Source organism: Corylus avellana, chromosome ca1 (assembly GCF_901000735.1).
Source record: "Corylus avellana chromosome ca1, CavTom2PMs-1.0".
NCBI lineage: Eukaryota > Viridiplantae > Streptophyta > Magnoliopsida > Fagales > Betulaceae > Corylus > Corylus avellana.
This window is the reverse complement of record NC_081541.1, coordinates 24607228-24625747: the sequence shown is the minus strand read 5'-3', so window position 1 is coordinate 24625747 and position 18520 is coordinate 24607228. Positions and strand designations below refer to the sequence as shown.

The following is an 18520-nucleotide window of genomic DNA, read 5'->3' as shown; positions in this document are numbered from 1 at the left end:
CCTTTAACCCAAGTGTTATATTTGATTATGAGTAATACTATTTAATAAACTGTAATACGAATACTTTACAATTTAATGATGTAACAATGAAAATTAGTTCTTAAATTAGTACTTGTAAAAATAAAAAAAATAAAAAACGATTTTCACTAAAATCTCCCTTTGGAAGAGATGGATGAATTGCCCGTGTCCACAATTTAGAAGATATATAGGAGAGCATATATATATATATATATATTAACCAAAACCATTCAAAAACAGATGATGTGCTTTATATCATGTGTTTTAGTGTAGTGATGGATTCACCAATTCCTCTAATCAAAAGCCCATGTGTTTTGAGTAAATGCAACCTCCAAGTAGTACCACATTGGGGAAATCTGATTTATCCATGGCAAATATTTCATTGTTCAACTCTTTGACAATATGAAAGACTTTTTGTTATATATAAATTATTTATTACTGCAATTAACTTAAGATTATACTATAAACAGTAATTGCCTAAAGCTTGGCTCCAAGTAATTATTTTTGTTTACTAGCCTGTATAAAATTAGATTTCAAAGCTCGAAAGAGCTAAAGCCATAATCATGAACAAAAATGTAAAATAATAATCACTATTAAGATACTCTACACAAAAATATCCATGGCAATATTGTTACAGAATGATAATACAGTAAAAGCTCAAGCTTGACAAATTTGTACATGAACAGAACTTGAAACAGAGCACAAACTTGAACAAAGCTCAATGAAGCTGTGCCTACATCTAAAAGGTACCTTTTGAGGGGGAAAAAAAGAAAAAGAAAAAAAGATTACACTAGATCTTAGCCAAAAATCTGAGAAACATACTATTAACAATAACATCAAATTGGGCTAGGATGACTTCCACGCTTGCAACAAAGGAAACAAGAAATTCAACTTTGCAAGGGCTAAAGATGCATTTCGCAGTCAAACCAGATAAAGAGTTGCAGTCATAGTAGTTGAAGGTTAATAATTATACCAACTCGATTAGAATTTGGCTCCATTTCTATCATTGGCAGGCAGCAAGACCTCAATAGATTTTGCATACTGGTGAAACTGCAACCAGCCATACAAGCATTAGACCATGTTCAGTTCAACAATTATACAAATTAAAGCACCAAATCAACTGACTTGGTGAAAGCAGTATTAAGCTAGAAATTAAGTTTAGTTTCCACAATTCCTGATTGAAAATGAAAGAAAAACTCACTGAAACACAGCTTGATCAAGTTATATTTACGATGGTCCAACACTGATCATGATTTGAAAATCTTAGGGTTTAGGATTTTCAAATAAGCAAATATTTGAAGATTTTTGCTGCATAAAGTAAAAGCAATCCAAACAAAAACATGTTTGATAAACCTAGGAGATGTCTTTGAAAACTTCCTTAGGATAATTGCTAACAGTCAAAGATGAAAACAAAACCCTTCGAAGTAAGTTGAAACTTAGCATGTGCCTTTTAGGCTTTAGATTTAGCTTTCCAAAAATGCAAATATTTTCACTTCTAACTAAAAGCTTTTTCTTCTTTTTGGCTTTTTGCTCTATGAAAAGTACCTTTTCAATGAATAGGCGAACAGTATCTTTTGCTTTCGAGCTTTTTACTTTCAAGAGCAGAAAAGTATCTTTTATGGCCAAAAAAACAATACTTTAAAAAAAAATTCATAATAAGTACAAATAAAACAGAACATGAGCATTCATTTTCTTTCTTTTCTTGGGTTTGTGTGGGGGGTGGTGGATCATGTGGAATCTTTAGAACAACAGGATTTTGAATCTAGTTGAGTCAAGCAGGGAAACCACATCTGTTATCTATTGAATATATTACATAAAGTGGAAGCTCAAGCTCAAGGTGTAAGATCCTCCAAATAGCCATTAGAGAATTAATTTGGGTTACATGTAATAGCATTTGAAATGTCTCCTTCAGTAAAAATTCAAGACATCAAGTATACTTGGTTAATTAGAATTTAAACCTTCACTTGGTTAATTAGAGTTTAAACCTCCTTATTTATTATACCTAAAATTTCTCTCCAACCCTTTTTCTCCCATATTTACTTTTCCCTCTCCCACACCATTTGTTCTCATTAATTCTCTCTTCCATTTAAAGGCATCTCTTTTTCTGCATAGCAATCACGTTTTTAGGTCACCAAATTCTAGGAGTCTTTCCTATTGAAATTGGTTTATGTTATCCACTTGAAACCCCTAATAAAAGTTTGTCTGATCTTATGAGTTTCTGGGCAATACTTCTATTACAATAGAAATGGAAGTTTCATATTAAATAAGATAATTGCTTCTACGAAATTTTAAGCAAACTAGATGTTGAGAAAGATAAATGAAAAGATAAACTCAACTACATATAAGATAAGGATAAATCCTTAAATACTAGACAATACTAATCTACCTTAACTCATAAAGCAACTTTCTTTTTCTTTTTGTGTATGTTCTTGGTTTAGTTCAACAGTTTCTAAAATTGAAGTCATAATGAATCTAGTTACATACAAATTGATTAGGTAATGTGTCTGACAACTTGACGAATCTCTTCTAGAGAGTAGAAAGGTATGTTCCTTACGTAGATATTCAAGATAGGAATTGTGAAGTTTCCATAAATTCCAAAAAGTTTGGCTGTTTGTTTGAAAAATATTATTCTCATGAACATCCTAATTTTAATGAAACACAATAATTTTAACTCCGACTTTTGAGGTAAGAAATGTCAATTCTCACATATCCTGTATTCAAAAGAATATGAGACTTCAATTCAAAATTTCACTGAAAAAGTAACTATATACATTTCATTTTAGGAAATAATGTTTATGATTTCATTCTCAAAGGATTTCTCAAAACTATGTTTCATTTATTTTACTCAGAAGTGATTATTATATATAGTTATGTATAACCTTTTGGAGCTGTATCATAAGCATACACCATGGGATGACATTCGGTTTCTCATACTTTTGTCAGAAAAAAATTGGCTACTATTGCTTTATAGTCAGGGGTGCATTATATCACTTTCATGGTTCTAATGCGTTACAATAATAAAAGTCTTGTCATTTCACTTATGTTCTTTTTTTTATTTTTTTTATTTTTTTATTTTTTTATTTTTTTAATTTTTTTATTTTAATCTTTAAACAGCTTTAGTTTTGATTGTGTAAGGACTAAATTATTTTTTTGGCATACCTCAGGAATCTTTGAGTTCATTTTGATGCCACGGGGAATTAATTGCAAATCAGATAAACCACATGGACTAATTTTGCATTTTTTTCAATAAATTATTTTCTTAGATTCCCATTCAATGTTCCGTCTTTTCCAGTGCTTCACAAGTCTATACTGCTAGCTCATTTTCATAAGAGACAAACATACACACGTAGGTTGAGAAAGGAATCTATTGAAATGCACCTCTTTCCGAATCTCTTCGGATTTATGAATTAACTCCTGCAGTTTAGCTGCTCCAGATTCTTTTATAGAATTAGTCTTTGAAGTTATAGTATCCACCTATAAATTGCAGAATAGAAGAAAATTAAATATTAGACAACTTCATATCAAATAGCTTAGTATACAACTAAAAGGAGATTCAAAGTACCTCCAGAACCACAGCTTCAACATTCTTTTGCCTTGCTTCCAGATCATGTCTCCTAGATTCCACCTCAAGCTTAACATTATTGAACTCTTTGGTAGCCTCCTCGCACTTTAGATCTCTTTCCTTTTCTAACTGCTTTCTTAATTCATCCAACTGTTCAGCTGGTGTTAAAAGAAGAAAGATTTAAGCTCAAAAATACCACTTCAGAAAACGATACATAACTTAGCTTGGTTAAGAAGTTACCTTTGCCTTGCCATTCCACCAGTTTCGCCTCAAGTGACTTATCCAGCATTCCCTCATCACTCAATTTAGCTTTTAAAGCCTTAAAGTCCTTCTCAATGGATTTTGCAGAGTTTACCTATTTAAGGTGCTGATGTTAAAAAAGATACAGCACTCAAAAGCCTTATTAAGTACAAGTCAAAAATGATTTTATCTTAATCATAGAAGCGCTCTTGATTTTTTTATATATCTGAAGATTTCTGTATGGCCGTCACATCAGGAATTCATTCAGATCACAAAAAGTTCTTTCCCATGGCCAACACAGAACCTGCCAGATTTCAACAGCAGAGCATAAGATAGCCAGCTAGCATATGCTCACCTGTTCTTGTATAGCCTGCATCTGAGCAAAATGTTTCGACATTTTCTTCAAAACCTGTGAAAACACAAAAATATATCATCAATTACCCTTTATTAAAGCTAGTAAATTTTCTGGGTGGTTTTCTGTGCATGCATGTTAACCAATATTTAATCCACTTAGTCTTGGACTAGTTGGCTGTCATAAATTAGAGGACAGCAATTCCTCCAAGGAGACGAACTTCCCATGTGTTTAGCTATTGTGAATGTGTACCTAGCTATGTTTTACTTGGAGAAATAGGTTACATAATCTGGCCATCAGCACAGTAAACTAACTTCAGAGTTTAGAGAAACTTTACAAAGAACCAACAGCAATATGACTGGTATGATATCGCAATAACAATTTAATGGCGTTTATTTGACAATTTTGAGGGATACATGTACGCATGCATGCATCTTTGTCCAATCCAGGAATATTCAGCTCCCATGAACAACAGGGTTAAAGTAGCACTAGCTTAATTGACTTGTAATTCAATATATAGTAAACTACTCATTGAGATAAAATCTCATTCAAAAATGATTACGGAGAAGTAACTTATGCACACTCAATATGCAATTACTTCAAAACATCAGATTAATAGAAGTTGAAGAACTACATGGTATTTAGGAAATTGATGGAAGCCATGTTGTCCATCATGTTATCAAAAGCCATTTCTTCAGTGAAGGCAATAAATTCTTGAAGTTTTTCTGGGAACAGGCTGAACAAGCTATCTGAGTCAATGAGCATTTTTAGGACTTAAGGCAATTTTTGATATGCAAACCTCCTCAAAATGTTAAAAGGCAAGGGTTAATTTGAAATAGGTTCATGAAAATGTCCAGCATGCAAATGAATGAGAATAAATTATTAACATAGTAATAGTATACCTTTGTATAAAGCTCAACAATGGCATTCTTTTCCTGATAAGATTGCATTGCTATTTTTTCAGCATTCTTTGCCGCCTCCCGAACTGATTTCTTCTCCTCTAGTGCCCTCTTTAAGAAAATATTTGAAAAAAAAAAAATTACTTACATGTTGATAAGAAAAGCAGAGGGAAAATCTTTAATGTGAGAAATATAGAACCAAGAACACCAATCAGAAAGAGAAAAACATCATAAAATTAATAGACCATGCTACATTTAATTCTCTACACTAGACATAAGAGAAATGAATCAAACTACTTCATTGAAAAGCCAATCTGACAAGAATAATATCATAGAGCCCCTTATTTGAAAACCTATGATATGGGATTGAAGATCATAGTAATATCCACTACTACATGAATTTGGAAGTATAACAGAAACTTGATACTTGCACACAAGTTGTAAGAAGTTTAACCACACATACACAAACCGAACTCCATATCTACACACAATAATATGCAATCCCGATCAAATAAAGAAGAGTAATGTTATATACCACATTTTTATGCCATAACGATGATATGGTAGTCCCATCCAACCTTTGGATATATAATTTTTTTAAACAAGAACTAATCCAAGGGTTGGTGGGATCTGGGCATTGTGGGATAAAAGTGTAGTTTCTAGCATTACTTATAAAGAATGGCTTACAAAGATATAGAAAACATAGGAGAACAAGGGGAGGAGGGTGGAGAGGCAAGGAAAGGTAGCCTGCATAAATTTGGCATTCAACAGTGCCAGGCTAAACATTATAGGAAGAATGATGAGTTCTAAGTTTAGGGAGTAATGAGTGGTAGCAACATTATTGACTTTGGTATTCATAAATTTAGCATCAAGTTCAACATAAGAAACATGGTGGGAAGAGAATAACAAGCAATATGTGGAATTAGGAATATCAAAATGAAATTCAGTAAGTGAATAATTCCACCCTAAGTCATAAATGCAAAAATACCACCATAATCCTTATCTTTGTTGTTTACCCACGTTGTGCATGCATGGGTGAGCATGTCAGACACCATCTAGGAAACTAAACAGCAAAACCTTGTTACAAGTCATCTCAGTTTGAGTTTCCCATGTTGGACACCTCATATCAGAGTTGTAAACTATTGAGAAAAATAAATGGTTGGAAAGGCCATAGAGAAAACCGCCACAAGAAAACGCCATAGAGAAAACCAATAACCATGCGAAAAGGAGACATCACCAGAATCACTAAAAATGGAGACACCAATAACAACCATGACAGCCGCTCACCGGAAAACACCAGACATGATTGACTGCAACAACAGTGAACCACAACCAATGACCACTGCAGTTGTGTGACAGATCTGTTGTCTAAACCACCATACACTAGACATCACTGGAGAAAGACAAAGCCACTCAACTGAGACCATCAAATAGTCTCTCTTGTCTAGAAGCAGAGGGAACTGAAAGTAGAAATCTTTGCATATGTTGTCAATGACTTCTTCAAACACAGAGATGAGAAGCAAGAAAGGAAGCATGGGTGAAGGATGAGGAACAGAGACATGTCTGTCAGGAGAGGGGGAAGAGGAACAGGGGAAGGGTGAATGAAGGCAATTTTTTTTAAGACTGCTCTGATACCTTGTTGAGAAAAAATTGGTAGGTTGATTTTTCACGGTTATACCCACACTTTCATTTATTACAATTTACAGTCTATCAACAAGTTACATTTTATCACAACTCCTACACAAGATAGACTACTAAAATAGTCAGATAAGATTAAACTAATATTCTAACATTAGAAATTCATTCTATTATAGGAGCTAGAAAGGCTACAGGAAGGAAAATTTACAATGGGCAATAGGGAAGAAAACAGATAATCTGATAGAGAATATGACCTTAAATAGGACTGAATTGCTTATTTTTTGTTGAAGATTATTTTTTCACAAGTAATTTTTGTGTTTGGCAAGATTTGAAAATTTTGTATAGTTTTAAATTTTTGGGCATTGAAACTGGCCAATGGTGATGATTCCTAATCCCCTGGGATTGTAGGAAGCAGCATAGTGATGATAATTAGTGACTAAAAAGGTACTCACATAGCAACTGAGAGTCAACAACAACCAATGGTTGGCGGTTTTGGCACAAATTGAAATTTTTTGTATATTTTTTAAATTTATGGTGCTGAAACTGGCTTATGGTTATGATTCCTAACACCTGGGGATTGTAACAAGCAGCATGGTGATGATAGCCAATGACTAAAAGGTACCCAAGACCAGCTGACAATCACCAACGAATAGCAGAGGGCTGCTTTGTGACCAATGAGGGTTGCTCAGCAAGTGGTGGGGGTGGAAAATTGTAGAAGGCATAGTTATCAGAGCCGTATCAATTTGACAGTTGTACCAGCAAAACCATAAACCAAGAGATTTTTTATTTGGTATTTTTATTATACCAGATATGCAGTAAAATCGATTAGAACCAATTGAACAGGAAAATTTTTAGCAAACAGTTAAATAAATAGAACTGATTGGTTGAATACGATTAACTAATCATCTTTTTTAAAAATTATAACTTATTTTCATTGCGAACTATACTCACAACCTCAAGTTTGAATACATGCACTAACACTAAACCACATGTGCTTCTTTGTCAAGATATGTTATCTTTTTTATATTTATTCATTATCTATTATGTATATATTTATAACTATGAACATTATTCAATAGATAATTATCATACTAAAAAAACAGTGGTTCAACCAATAATCCAACAAATGAACCAATGGTACCAAAAACCGACCTTTTCTCTTGGCTAAGGTTAAGATTTTATTTGATTCCTAGAACAATGGTTGGAGAAGAGTCATTGATGACAGTGGAAGTTTTGAGTTCATTCCAAAAAATAGCTTGTGCCTTCGAAAAACATAATTTCAAATTCTTAGCTTGGTCTTTCATTGTGCACTAAAAGGTTTGTTGCTTACTAACTTTCCAATGCTGCAACAGATATAGCAAAGAAAAATTGGAGCCTAAGACTTAGTTGAGTTGAATAAATCGAAATTGAGTCCCATTCACAAGCAATATCAGAGAGTTATCTAAAGATCAACTAATGTGGCTCCTATCACGTCGTTATATTTCTGATCTAGATGGTATAATTGTACAATTCCCAATATCTTTTCTTGATAAGTAAACGATTTTCATGACATTCATTAAAACCAAAGGGCACACAAAGTACACAAAAAGTATACAAGAGAAGCACCCGACCAGAAAAAGAAAAGAGGTCAAAAAGGTTATGAAAACAAACTTAGTTATTTTGAGATTGAGTGCTACCACAGCGAGTACATGCGGACTAAGGCCATTTATATATTTCTGTGAAAAAGGCCAAACATATCCGTCATTACTAACTTATCTTACTCCCAATTCTAACGAAATCATATTGTGGTCTTCATGCTACAAAGAGGTTCTCATAACGGATGCTACAATGGGCTAAGGCCATTACTCTATATTTAACAATTAGACCAGAAAAGTTTAACCCATGCCTTTATGTTTATGTCTGACTGTAGCACCTGTGTTGAAGTAACTTTATTATTTTATCTGGTTACAACTTTCGCAATAATCACAGTAATGCACTACCTCTTTTATAAATTACCATATCTTAGTTATTGAGAAGAAAGAAATACCTGTAACTTATCTGGAGACTGGACAATTTTTGAACGTAGATTTGCATTTTCTTGAACACTTTGTACTAGAACAAATTCAGCATTTGAAATCTGGAAGAAAGAGGAAAAATAAGAACAATGAAACAAATAGCAGTTAAAAAGAAAGCAAACATATTTGAACAACCAATCTACATGATGAACTGAAAATAGAAAACTTTCTTCTCAAATACAGCACTAAACTGCAGCTCAAACAGGCAGAAAAAAGCCAACTCATATAAACAAGGGAGAATAGATTAAAATATACCAAGTATTTGAAAGAAAAAACTCAGACCTTGAAATCTGGGAAGATAGAAAGAAACTCATGACAAAAAAAAAAAAAAAAATCAAGAAGAAGAAGAAGAAGATGAACATTAACGATTAAAAAAATAATCAACCTATCTCAATGGCATAAGCAACCTAATAACGAGAAAATAATTAAATAATCTGGAAATAACACCTTTGAAAGATATCATTGTGGTTGACACAGAGAAGACAGACGCACAACTCACAAAATAAGTTATCAATATGGATGAAGAGAAACTTCAACAACTACAACCAGCGTAAAAATGGGTTTTTGAATATTTGTGTGTATAAGCTGTACTCTTTCTTGAACATAAAGTTGTAAAAGATTCCAAATGAGCATAATCATATGATCAAGAGTCTGTGCTATAGATTCATCATAAAATAGTTAACTAGCAATTTGTTTCTTCAGATTAACTTTTAAAACAAAATGACCACCAAATATATAACTTTAAATCAAACAACAAACAACTAAACCAGTTGTCCCAATAGACCCAAAATTTGTAAGCTTATTCTTAAGCTATTGACTTAGACCAATACATCTGTTCATTTTCAATAACCTGACCTTCTGATCCATTTCTTCCGTCTTCTCCTTCAGCTTGCGATAAGAAGCTCTCAGAGACACCTGGTGATTGTTGAGGCCTGCAATGGTTTGACGCAATTCTTTAACTTTTGCATCTACCTCCTGAACAAGAGGCAACTCCCTCTCTCTTGCTTCATTACACTCCTCAATCTCTGCATTCAACTGCATTGCAAACATTTAGCACAAGTGGATGCCTATTTTAAAGCTTTTATTTATTTATTTCCTTTCTGGATCTATTACAGAAACCTGGGATATCTTAGCCTCCCACTCTCTTTGCTGCTCCTCAAGAAGGTTGACTTCATCCACAATTGGACGTAGGAAATCCAGTTTTGCCCGTCTGAGATTGAAAACCATTATCCAATGTATAATAGAAGCAAAACCATCACTGGAAAAAATTAACTAAAATCCATTGGTAGATAGTTCATTTATAAAACCACGAAACTAAATTCTTCCTCCTTAATGTTCAAAATGCAGAGTAATTCCTCCCCCCCCCCCTCCCCCCCCCTTTTTTTTTGTATTGATAATGCAGAGTAATTCTAATACTTTGTAGAATGTTCAAAATAAGAAGTCATCAGTTCTTTAGCACAATGTACTTTCTCTATAGTTTGTTTATTCTAGCATTTCTTACTCAAAACTAGAAGAGTGTCACAAATACTTTACTAGGACTAGGGTTTTACTGTCTTTATCATTTCCGTTGATCTTGTAAAAAATAACACAGAAAAATCATGTGAAAGCAATGGTATACATGAAATGCATTTGATATCTTAAAAAGAAAATCAGAACAAAAATATTACAAATATTTGCAAAGAGCTAACGGGAACTAACTAAGGATTCACATAAAAGTCTTTGGGTCCAGACATGTTCATGACCAATTATAAAATAACTAAGCTGAAAATGGAAAGCATCCAAACAAAAAATTCACCAATTACTGCAAGAGATTTTAAATTAACTCTTGCCACCAGTTACCCCACTATGAAACTTGATAGTTGTTCTCATGTTTGTCAAGGTCAAATGGGTCTCTAGAATGATCTGCAATGACAATGACAGCAACCTGCATTCGCTATTGCCATACAAGTCCAAGACCAGGATTCAACCAAAGCAGAGGTATTGACCATTCTTTCTGGAACATTGGAAACACTGTAATAATTTTTCCAATTTCCCTCACACCCCTGTTTCTCGCGCTGACTAGCTGAAGTAACTCATCTCCCACTTTTCGCATTAAATTAGATCAATGAATTTCTTAAAACCAAGTGTAACTGGTGATCAAGAACCAGTTGAAGAACTTATAGAAGACAATTGCCATTAACCAAAGTATCTTGATGCAAATGTTCCAGTCCTCTTTATTTTCATATAAACCTCAACAATAATCACAAATCATTTATGCAACAAATCAAGGTTTACTTTAAGAAACCAACTCAGTCAAAGAACACAAAAGATCCATTTCTCGTTTTGGCGACTAATAACTAGGTCTACCACACAAACTGAAAAACATCAAAAACCAAGAACTTACCTGTGAAGACAAAAATTGAGAATTGAGCTAAGGAAAAATCCAGTCCTGTCAGTATCTGGTCTTAGCAGGTCTTTGAGGGTAAATCTTTTCGGGCATTCTGTCGATGCCAGCACCTCCTTTATGCGGTTGTACAGCTTGACAGTCCGGGCCGACTCGACATGAAAGTCTGGGTTCTCGAGCTGCTCAAGCGCCGCGAATTCCAATTGTCCATTATCTTCCCTGCACAAATCAAAAACCCCAGAAAGGAAAAGAGCTCAGACGCCCTAAAAAGCCAAAGTAAATTTGAAAAATTCCTTTTTACGAAACCGAAGAAAAGAAGAAACTCATGTTTAAAAAGTTCAATTTCAGTTCTCGGAAGATAAAGAAAGCAGATGGGGTTTTTCATTTTCTCAGCAATCCAGGATATTCTTCTCTAATTCAGGAAAACTAAGAGCAATAAATAAAATATCAAAAACCCATATCAAGTCAAGTCTTTATACCCCAGTTTGCCAGCCCTTCCACTTTCCCTTATCTGAAACAGAAACAAATCTAGAGATTTTCTAAGCCATAATTCCTTTCCATTTTCTCTCGCATATTGCCAGCAACCAAACAGACCATTAGGGACAACCCCAATTGATTAAAATGTAAAAATCGACAAAATAAAATTCTATGAAATTTTAAATAATTATCTGAAAAAATTGAAACTTGTAACTCCCAAGTGTTGGTACATTACTCGTGGAGAGCGTCGATGTGGAAGAGGAGACGGACATAGAGTTCCAAAATGAAATCCGGGTTGGGGTTGAAGAGATCGTGCTCGGAGATGCTGGCGATCTGGGACTCCGCCAAGATTGCTACTATCTCACTGCGCGACATTATTGGGTACTCGAACTTCGACATTCTTCAGATTTCTCTGCGATTCCACACTTCTCTCTTCGTTAAGAGAGAGACTGTGACGGACGAGTGAGAGTTTTTGTCTAATTTCAATTACATAAGAGAGACTCCGACGTTTTCCCGCCCAAAAGAAAATTACAGAAGATGCTAGGAAAAAAACATCATGGCCCTTATGTTTTTGTCTAATTTCAATTTAGTCCTCATGTTTCTAATTTTGACAATCAAGTCCTTAGATTTTATCATGATTTCGATGATCTCCAATTAATAAGTTTTACATCATTTTGGTGTAAAAGATTTGATATCAAAAAATCCTCGAGTGAAACAACAAAAGCTACCTTACCCTTACCCTGTGCGTCTGTTTGAAATTAAATATTTATTTGATGAGAACAAGCATATTGGAGCAAACACCCACACAATTGTAATTGCGATGATATTGTTAAAGAATTTTCAGATTTAATATATATATTTTGTGGTTTGTAAGTATTTTAAATGAAAGGTATTAAAGACTAATGAACAAAAGCATCTCATATAGGAAAAAAGAGTGTAGTTGGCATTTAAAGTAATGAGTGTATGAACATGTGTGTATTCTCTAGTACGGTACGAAGCACCAAATACACGTGTGTATGTGTAAGGCAATGGGCAGTGGGGCATTAGTGGTGCTTTTATAGCGCTTTGATGGCGCACTTGGGTAGGATAGAAAATCCCAGGGCTTTCAGATTTAGTTTTATTTATGCAAAACGTAACTAAACGACAGAAGATTTATGGGCTTCATTGTATTTTAGAAAACTATTTGCGGCACTCCTTTACATAAAATTTTTTGTAGAGACAAATAATTTCTTAAAGAAAGCGACTTTGTAACGTAACTTAGGGTTTAAAGTTTAAGATTTAAGGTACTTAAGAGCAATTTCGATTCTCTGCCTTTATTATAGTTCTAATCGATATGGCATGTGCTTGGTCTCCATGTCCTACATTGATAAGCATCCATCAAAGATGCATTTAAAGTACACTCTTTGATGCTCTAGTGTCCATTCTCTCCTCCCTCTTTTCTAAGCGTCTCACCAAAACTCTATATGACTTTGAAGCCCCAACTTCTTGCAGAGTTCCTCAAGAAAAGTTCTTTCCCAAATGGAAACCGATATAAACCAAAAACTCCTAAGCAACCATGCCTAGATTTCTTTGAGCCAATTACTCCCCAAAAGACCTTTCATTGAGACCTCTACAAACAAGTTGCAAGTATTTGCCACCCCACTTGATAAATTCAATGCATGAAGTGTTGTGTTTATTTCCTTTTGGATGGATTGACATAGCCGTTTTATTATTTGGTCCATAATGAGTTGAACCATTTTTTAAGTAATTGAGAGAAGCGATATACTCTCGCCCTATATATAAATAGAGTTGGCTAATGACTTCTTTCGGTCATCTGTAAAATTAGGGTTCAAAGAATAGTGTCTTCCATACACCCACAAACAGTGATGCAACTATCAATTAAAGCTGTAAGACTCGTTGTATAACAATGGAGGTATGTTTATCTCTTTCATTTGTTTTTCACCGGAAAAAAACAAATTTATTTAATTTAATTCTAACACGGAGTTCTAATTTTTATTTTTTATTTTATTATTTGAAGGTAGATAAAAAGCACTTATATCGCAGTGCTTTCCTTTGGACTCTTGAGATATGATTACTCTCCTGAAATTTTGGAGTGCAAAGATATCTTAAAAATATGATTGTCATTTGGCTTTTATGATTGCATAGAGTAGCTAGTGCTAGAGTTATTTATTTAGTTTGAAATGAGAATCTTTGCAATTTCATTCATAATAAGATTCAGAATATCAAACTCTTACATTAAAGAACATAAAAGCTCTAAAAAATTATAGCCTAAAGTTATAAGGTTACAATATCATAGATACAATACAAATCTTACAATTACGTACTATCTATGACCTCAATTTTTCCGCTAATCTATGTATAACTGTGGTTAAAGCATAAATTATTAAATTTGCTATTGGGCAGACTATATCTAGGACATAAGTAGTTATATTTTCCAACTTTTATTTTCGGCCGTGAGAGATATCTTTCACACCAATCTAATCTTCCTCACCCAATAAATCGCTAGTGCTAGAGTTAGAGGTATACATTAGATAATTAATAGTAAGAGTAAAATTATTATCTTTTATGATCTATCCTTCTTTTTTTTTTTTTAACCCTTTCATTTTCAACGTTCTTTTAAGAGCACTCCCAGCAGACTCCCTATAAGGGGGTATGTTCCCTAAATTTAGGGAAAATGTCAAAAAAATCGCAAAAAAACCCACAACAGACTCCCTATATGCTTCCTTAAACCATCAGCCGCTATAGTGGAACCCAATGTTTTGTGCTTCACTGTAGCAATCCGAATGAATATTATATTGATAAAATTGATGCGCAGACTCCCTATAAGGGGGTCTGTTCCCTAAATTTAGGGAAAATGTCAAAAAAATCGCAAAAAACACCCATAGCAGACTCCCTATATGTTTCCTTAAACCATCAGCCGCTATAGTAGAACCAGTAGAACCGAATGTTTTGTGCTTCACTGTAGCAATCCGAATGAATATTATATTGATAAAATTGATGCGCTCTCTCTCTCCTCCCTCCTATCTTCGTCTTCCCCTTCTTTCCCCCAGCATTTTCTGTTCTTCTTCTCCGTTCAAGCAAATGCAGAAAGAGAAGAGAGGCCTTTCTTGACCCACTTTGCAAGCTTAATCTCAAAGAGACCTCTGATTTTGTCAACTCATTTCCAATGGCTAGCAACAATATCAAAGAAGGTGGAGAGTTTCTTAAGGTTTCAGAGGAGAAGAGAGGGAATGAACATGGTGAATCAGAGGAGAAATTGCAAATCGCAAATCAGAGACTGAAACCAAAACATCAAATCTTACTGCTTCAACTTCGGTCTGAGAGACGATCTGAACCCCGTCCTTGTTCACGATCAGATTTTCATCCATAAATGCTTTGAGTCCTCAAACTTGACGCAAATCAGAGAAGAAATCGCAGACACAAATCGGAGAAGAAATAGAAGACACAAACTTGAACCATTTGAGAAGAAAAGGGCAAAATCACATGGAAGAATAAATGGCTACTGTCGGAAGAAAGAAGAAGAAAATATGAGGGAGAGAGAAAGTATAAATTAAAGGAATAAAATATAAAAAAGGTAAAATAAAAAAAAATATATATATATATATATTTTAATGATATAGGGAAACATTTAAGGAAGCTATTGGGGTGTATATTGACATAGGGAAGTAAAAAATAGTTTGAATCTTTAAATTTAGGGAAAATGATTGGATAGCTGCTGTGAATGCTCTAGGGAGAGAATCGGCTCTTATTGAAAGGCTGCAACGTGTCAATGTCTTCTTAGAGCCCAACAAATAGATAAAAATAACCCTACAAAAATTTAAATAAGATAAAAAAAAAAAAAATTTAAAAAAAATCCTTATAAATTCCAAAAAAAAACCTAAAACTTAAAAAAAAAAAAAAAAAAAAGAAAGACAAAAAGACAAAAAATTTCAATTTTTTTTTTAATAGTTGACCCTAAAAAATTTGCAATAAGATAAAAATATCATTATAAATTAAAAAAAATTAAAAAAATGGGTTTTCATTTTTTTAAATTTTTTGACATTAAAGGGAATATCAATATTTTTTTGGTAGTTTATGATGAATATTAACATCATTGATGGTTTGAGAGGGATATTAACAATAAAATGATATGTTTAAGGGGGTATTTGTAATAAATATATATATATATTATATATTTTTTACATGTCGGTAAAAGGGAAGGAAAATGTGAAATGAAGATTTAAACTAATAACCCATACTTCATAAAGTATAGTTCCAACAAGTTGGGCTACTGTGAAATCTACAAAATCCAATTAAATCCAAGAAGGGAATAAGGATCCTCTGGTTAGTTATATTTAAAATGTATTTTTGTCATTTTACTTTTTAAAATAACAAAAATATTCTTCAAATATAACTAAATGATATTTTTGTTATTTTATTTTTTAAATTCCTTAAAATATAACAAATAATATATGTATTCAAATCCTAATTCGATAAAGGTCGGTGGTCTTTTGCATTTCAAATGAGGTATTTTAAAACGACTAGCATCGGCAGCCGCCATAAACCCCAACTCTTCTTCTCCCTCAAAATCCAAATTTGCCGTCTCCCTAATTTCTCTACTTTGGGTCTGGATAGTCTCTGCATGCGCAATGCGCATAACACGAAACTCACACAAAGAAATCTCTTTAGCTCATCTTCCAACAATGGATCCCGCTCCCGAAGACGAAGGTTTGAAGAAGCTCGAGTTCCTCTCCCTTGTCTCCAAGATCTGCACGGATCTCGAAACCCATCTAGGGTTCGGTGACAAAACCCTCGCCGAGTTCATCATCTACCTGGGGCGGAAATGCGAGACAGTCGACGAACTCGACGTGAAGCTGAAGCAAGACGGCGCTGAGATGCCCGATTACTTCGTCCGAACGCTTCTGACGACAATCCGCGCCATTCTCTCTCCGAAGCCCAAGTCGGAGAAGGATCCGAAGAAAGAGAGCGCTTCCGATGGTCCCAAGTAGTCGGCGCCGGTGATCTCCGGTAATAGGGATAGAAATCGGCGGTACCAATAAGATGAGCTGGAATTGTTTAAGGTTTACAAGGGCAGGGTTTCGAGAGTGATGGACACCGGGCATTTACGGAGACCGTTGAAGAGGATGTGCTCACCGGAGATATGGGAAGCTAAGCAATTGATTACTTCAGGTGTTGCGAGCGTTGCTGACTTTCCGACCTATGAGGAAGATCAAGAAGTGGGTGCCGAGGAGGAGCTCGAGATTGAGCTGAACGACGATGAGCCTTCGTTCTTGCAAGGGCAAAGCAGGTATTCAATGGATATGTCACCTGTAAAGATTTTCAAGAACCCAGAAGGTCTATGAGTCGTGCTGCGGCGCTGCAGTCTGCGCTGATAAAGGAGCGTAGAGAAGTGAGAGAAGAGCAACATAAGACAATGTTGGACTCCATTCCCAAGGATCTGAATCGTCCTTGGGAAGACCCAATGCCGGAGACAGGCGAGAGGCATCTAGCGCAGGAGCTCAGGGGTGTTGGTTTATCAGCATACGACATGCCGGAGTGGAAGAAGGATTCTTATGGAAAATCCATCAGTTTTGGGCCGAGCTCGAAGCTCTCCATTCAGGAACAAAGGCAGAGGCTACCAATCTACAAGTTAAAGAAGGAACTCATCCAGGCTGTGCATGACAATCAGGTCCTGGTTGTAATTGGCGAGACTGGTTCCGGTAAGACAACTCAGGTGACTCAATACCTTGCCGAAGCTGGATACACCACCAGGGGAAAAATTGGTTGTACTCAGCCTCGAAGGGTGGCTGCGACGTCTGTGGCCAAGAGGGTTGCCGAAGAGTTCGGTTGTCGGTTGGGCGAGGAAGTCGGATTCGCCATTCGATTTGAGGATTGTACTGGTCATCATCATCAAGTACATGACGGATGGTATGCTTCTCAGGGAAATTTTGATTGATCAGAACCTTTCTCAGTACTCTGTTGTTATGCTCGACGAAGCACATGAGAGGACAATTTTCACTGATGTTCTTTTTGGATTACTCAAGCAACTGGTAAAACGGAGACCCGACCTTAGATTGATCGTCACGTCTGCCACTCTGGACGCAGAGAAGTTTTCTGGGTATTTCTTCAACTGTAATATATTTACAATTCCTGGTAGAAATTTTCCTGTGGAGATACTCTACACCAAGCAGCCCCAAAGTGATTATCTAGATGCATCCTTAGTTACTGTGTTGCAGATTCACTTGATGGAACCTGAAGGAGACATCCTTCTCTTCTTGACTGGTCAGGATGAGGTTGATTTTGCGTGCCAGTCTCTCTATGAGAGGATGAAAGGGCTAAGCAACAATGTCCTGGAGTTGATTATTCTACCGGTATATAGTGCGCTTCCTAGTGAAATGCAGTCGAGGATATTTGAAGCTGTCCCTCCAGGGAAGAGGAAAGTGGTTGTGGCTACAAACATCTCTAACGATTAATGGGATTTTTTATGTCATTGATCCTGGGTTTGCAAAGCAAAAGGGCTTGATTCACCGGTGATTACTCCTATTTCTCAAGCATCAGCTAAGCAACGAGCCGAGCATGATGGGCGTACGGGACCTGGGAAATGTTACCGCCCCTACACTGAGAGTGCATACCGCAATGAGATGTCCCCTACTTCAATTCCTGAAATCCAGAGGATAAATCTTGGGTTTACTACGCTTACCATGAAAGCTATGGGGATAAATAATCTTCTGTCTTTTGATTTCATGGATCCACCTTCACCTCAAGCCCTCCTTTCTGCCATGGAACAGCTTTACAGTCTAGGAGCTCTTGATGAAAAGGATAAATCAGTTTGTCATTCATTTTAATTGTGTATCTTGTTATGAATGTCTCCTTGTATAGTTTTATCAAGTTTTTGATGCTCTAAATGTAAATGACCAC

The 18520-nt window shown here is 35.2% G+C and overlaps 1 protein-coding gene and 1 pseudogene across 1 annotated transcript; one reads left to right on the top strand and one right to left on the bottom strand.

Moving 5' to 3' along the window:
- Positions 1 to 589: 589 nt before the first annotated feature.
- LOC132166167 (kinetochore protein NUF2 homolog) lies at positions 590 to 12129 on the bottom strand. Its single transcript, XM_059576944.1, has 11 exons — positions 11859 to 12129; positions 11147 to 11365; positions 9883 to 9973; positions 9619 to 9798; positions 8736 to 8825; positions 5075 to 5182; positions 4176 to 4229; positions 3821 to 3935; positions 3581 to 3738; positions 3397 to 3492; positions 590 to 1068 (listed from the first exon to the last, which is right to left on the bottom strand). Exons 1-11 carry the CDS (start codon positions 12020 to 12022, stop codon positions 1000 to 1002), a joined length of 1344 nt encoding a protein of 447 aa, XP_059432927.1. The 5' UTR covers positions 12023 to 12129; the 3' UTR covers positions 590 to 999.
- Positions 12130 to 16305: 4176 nt separating this feature from the next.
- LOC132167874 (probable pre-mRNA-splicing factor ATP-dependent RNA helicase DEAH5) lies at positions 16306 to 18520 on the top strand (annotated as a pseudogene).

Coding starts and splice junctions, on each gene's coding strand:
- LOC132166167 (XM_059576944.1), bottom strand. CDS start 12,022: ATGTCGAAGTTCGAGTACCCAATAATGTCGCGCAGTGAGATAGTAGCA. Junction 9,799..9,882: donor GGGAGGCTAAGATATCCCAG/GTTTCTGTAATA, acceptor TTTGCAATGCAG/TTGAATGCAGAGATTGAGGA. Junction 3,493..3,580: donor TTGAAGCTGTGGTTCTGGAG/GTACTTTGAATC, acceptor TGCAATTTATAG/GTGGATACTATAACTTCAAA.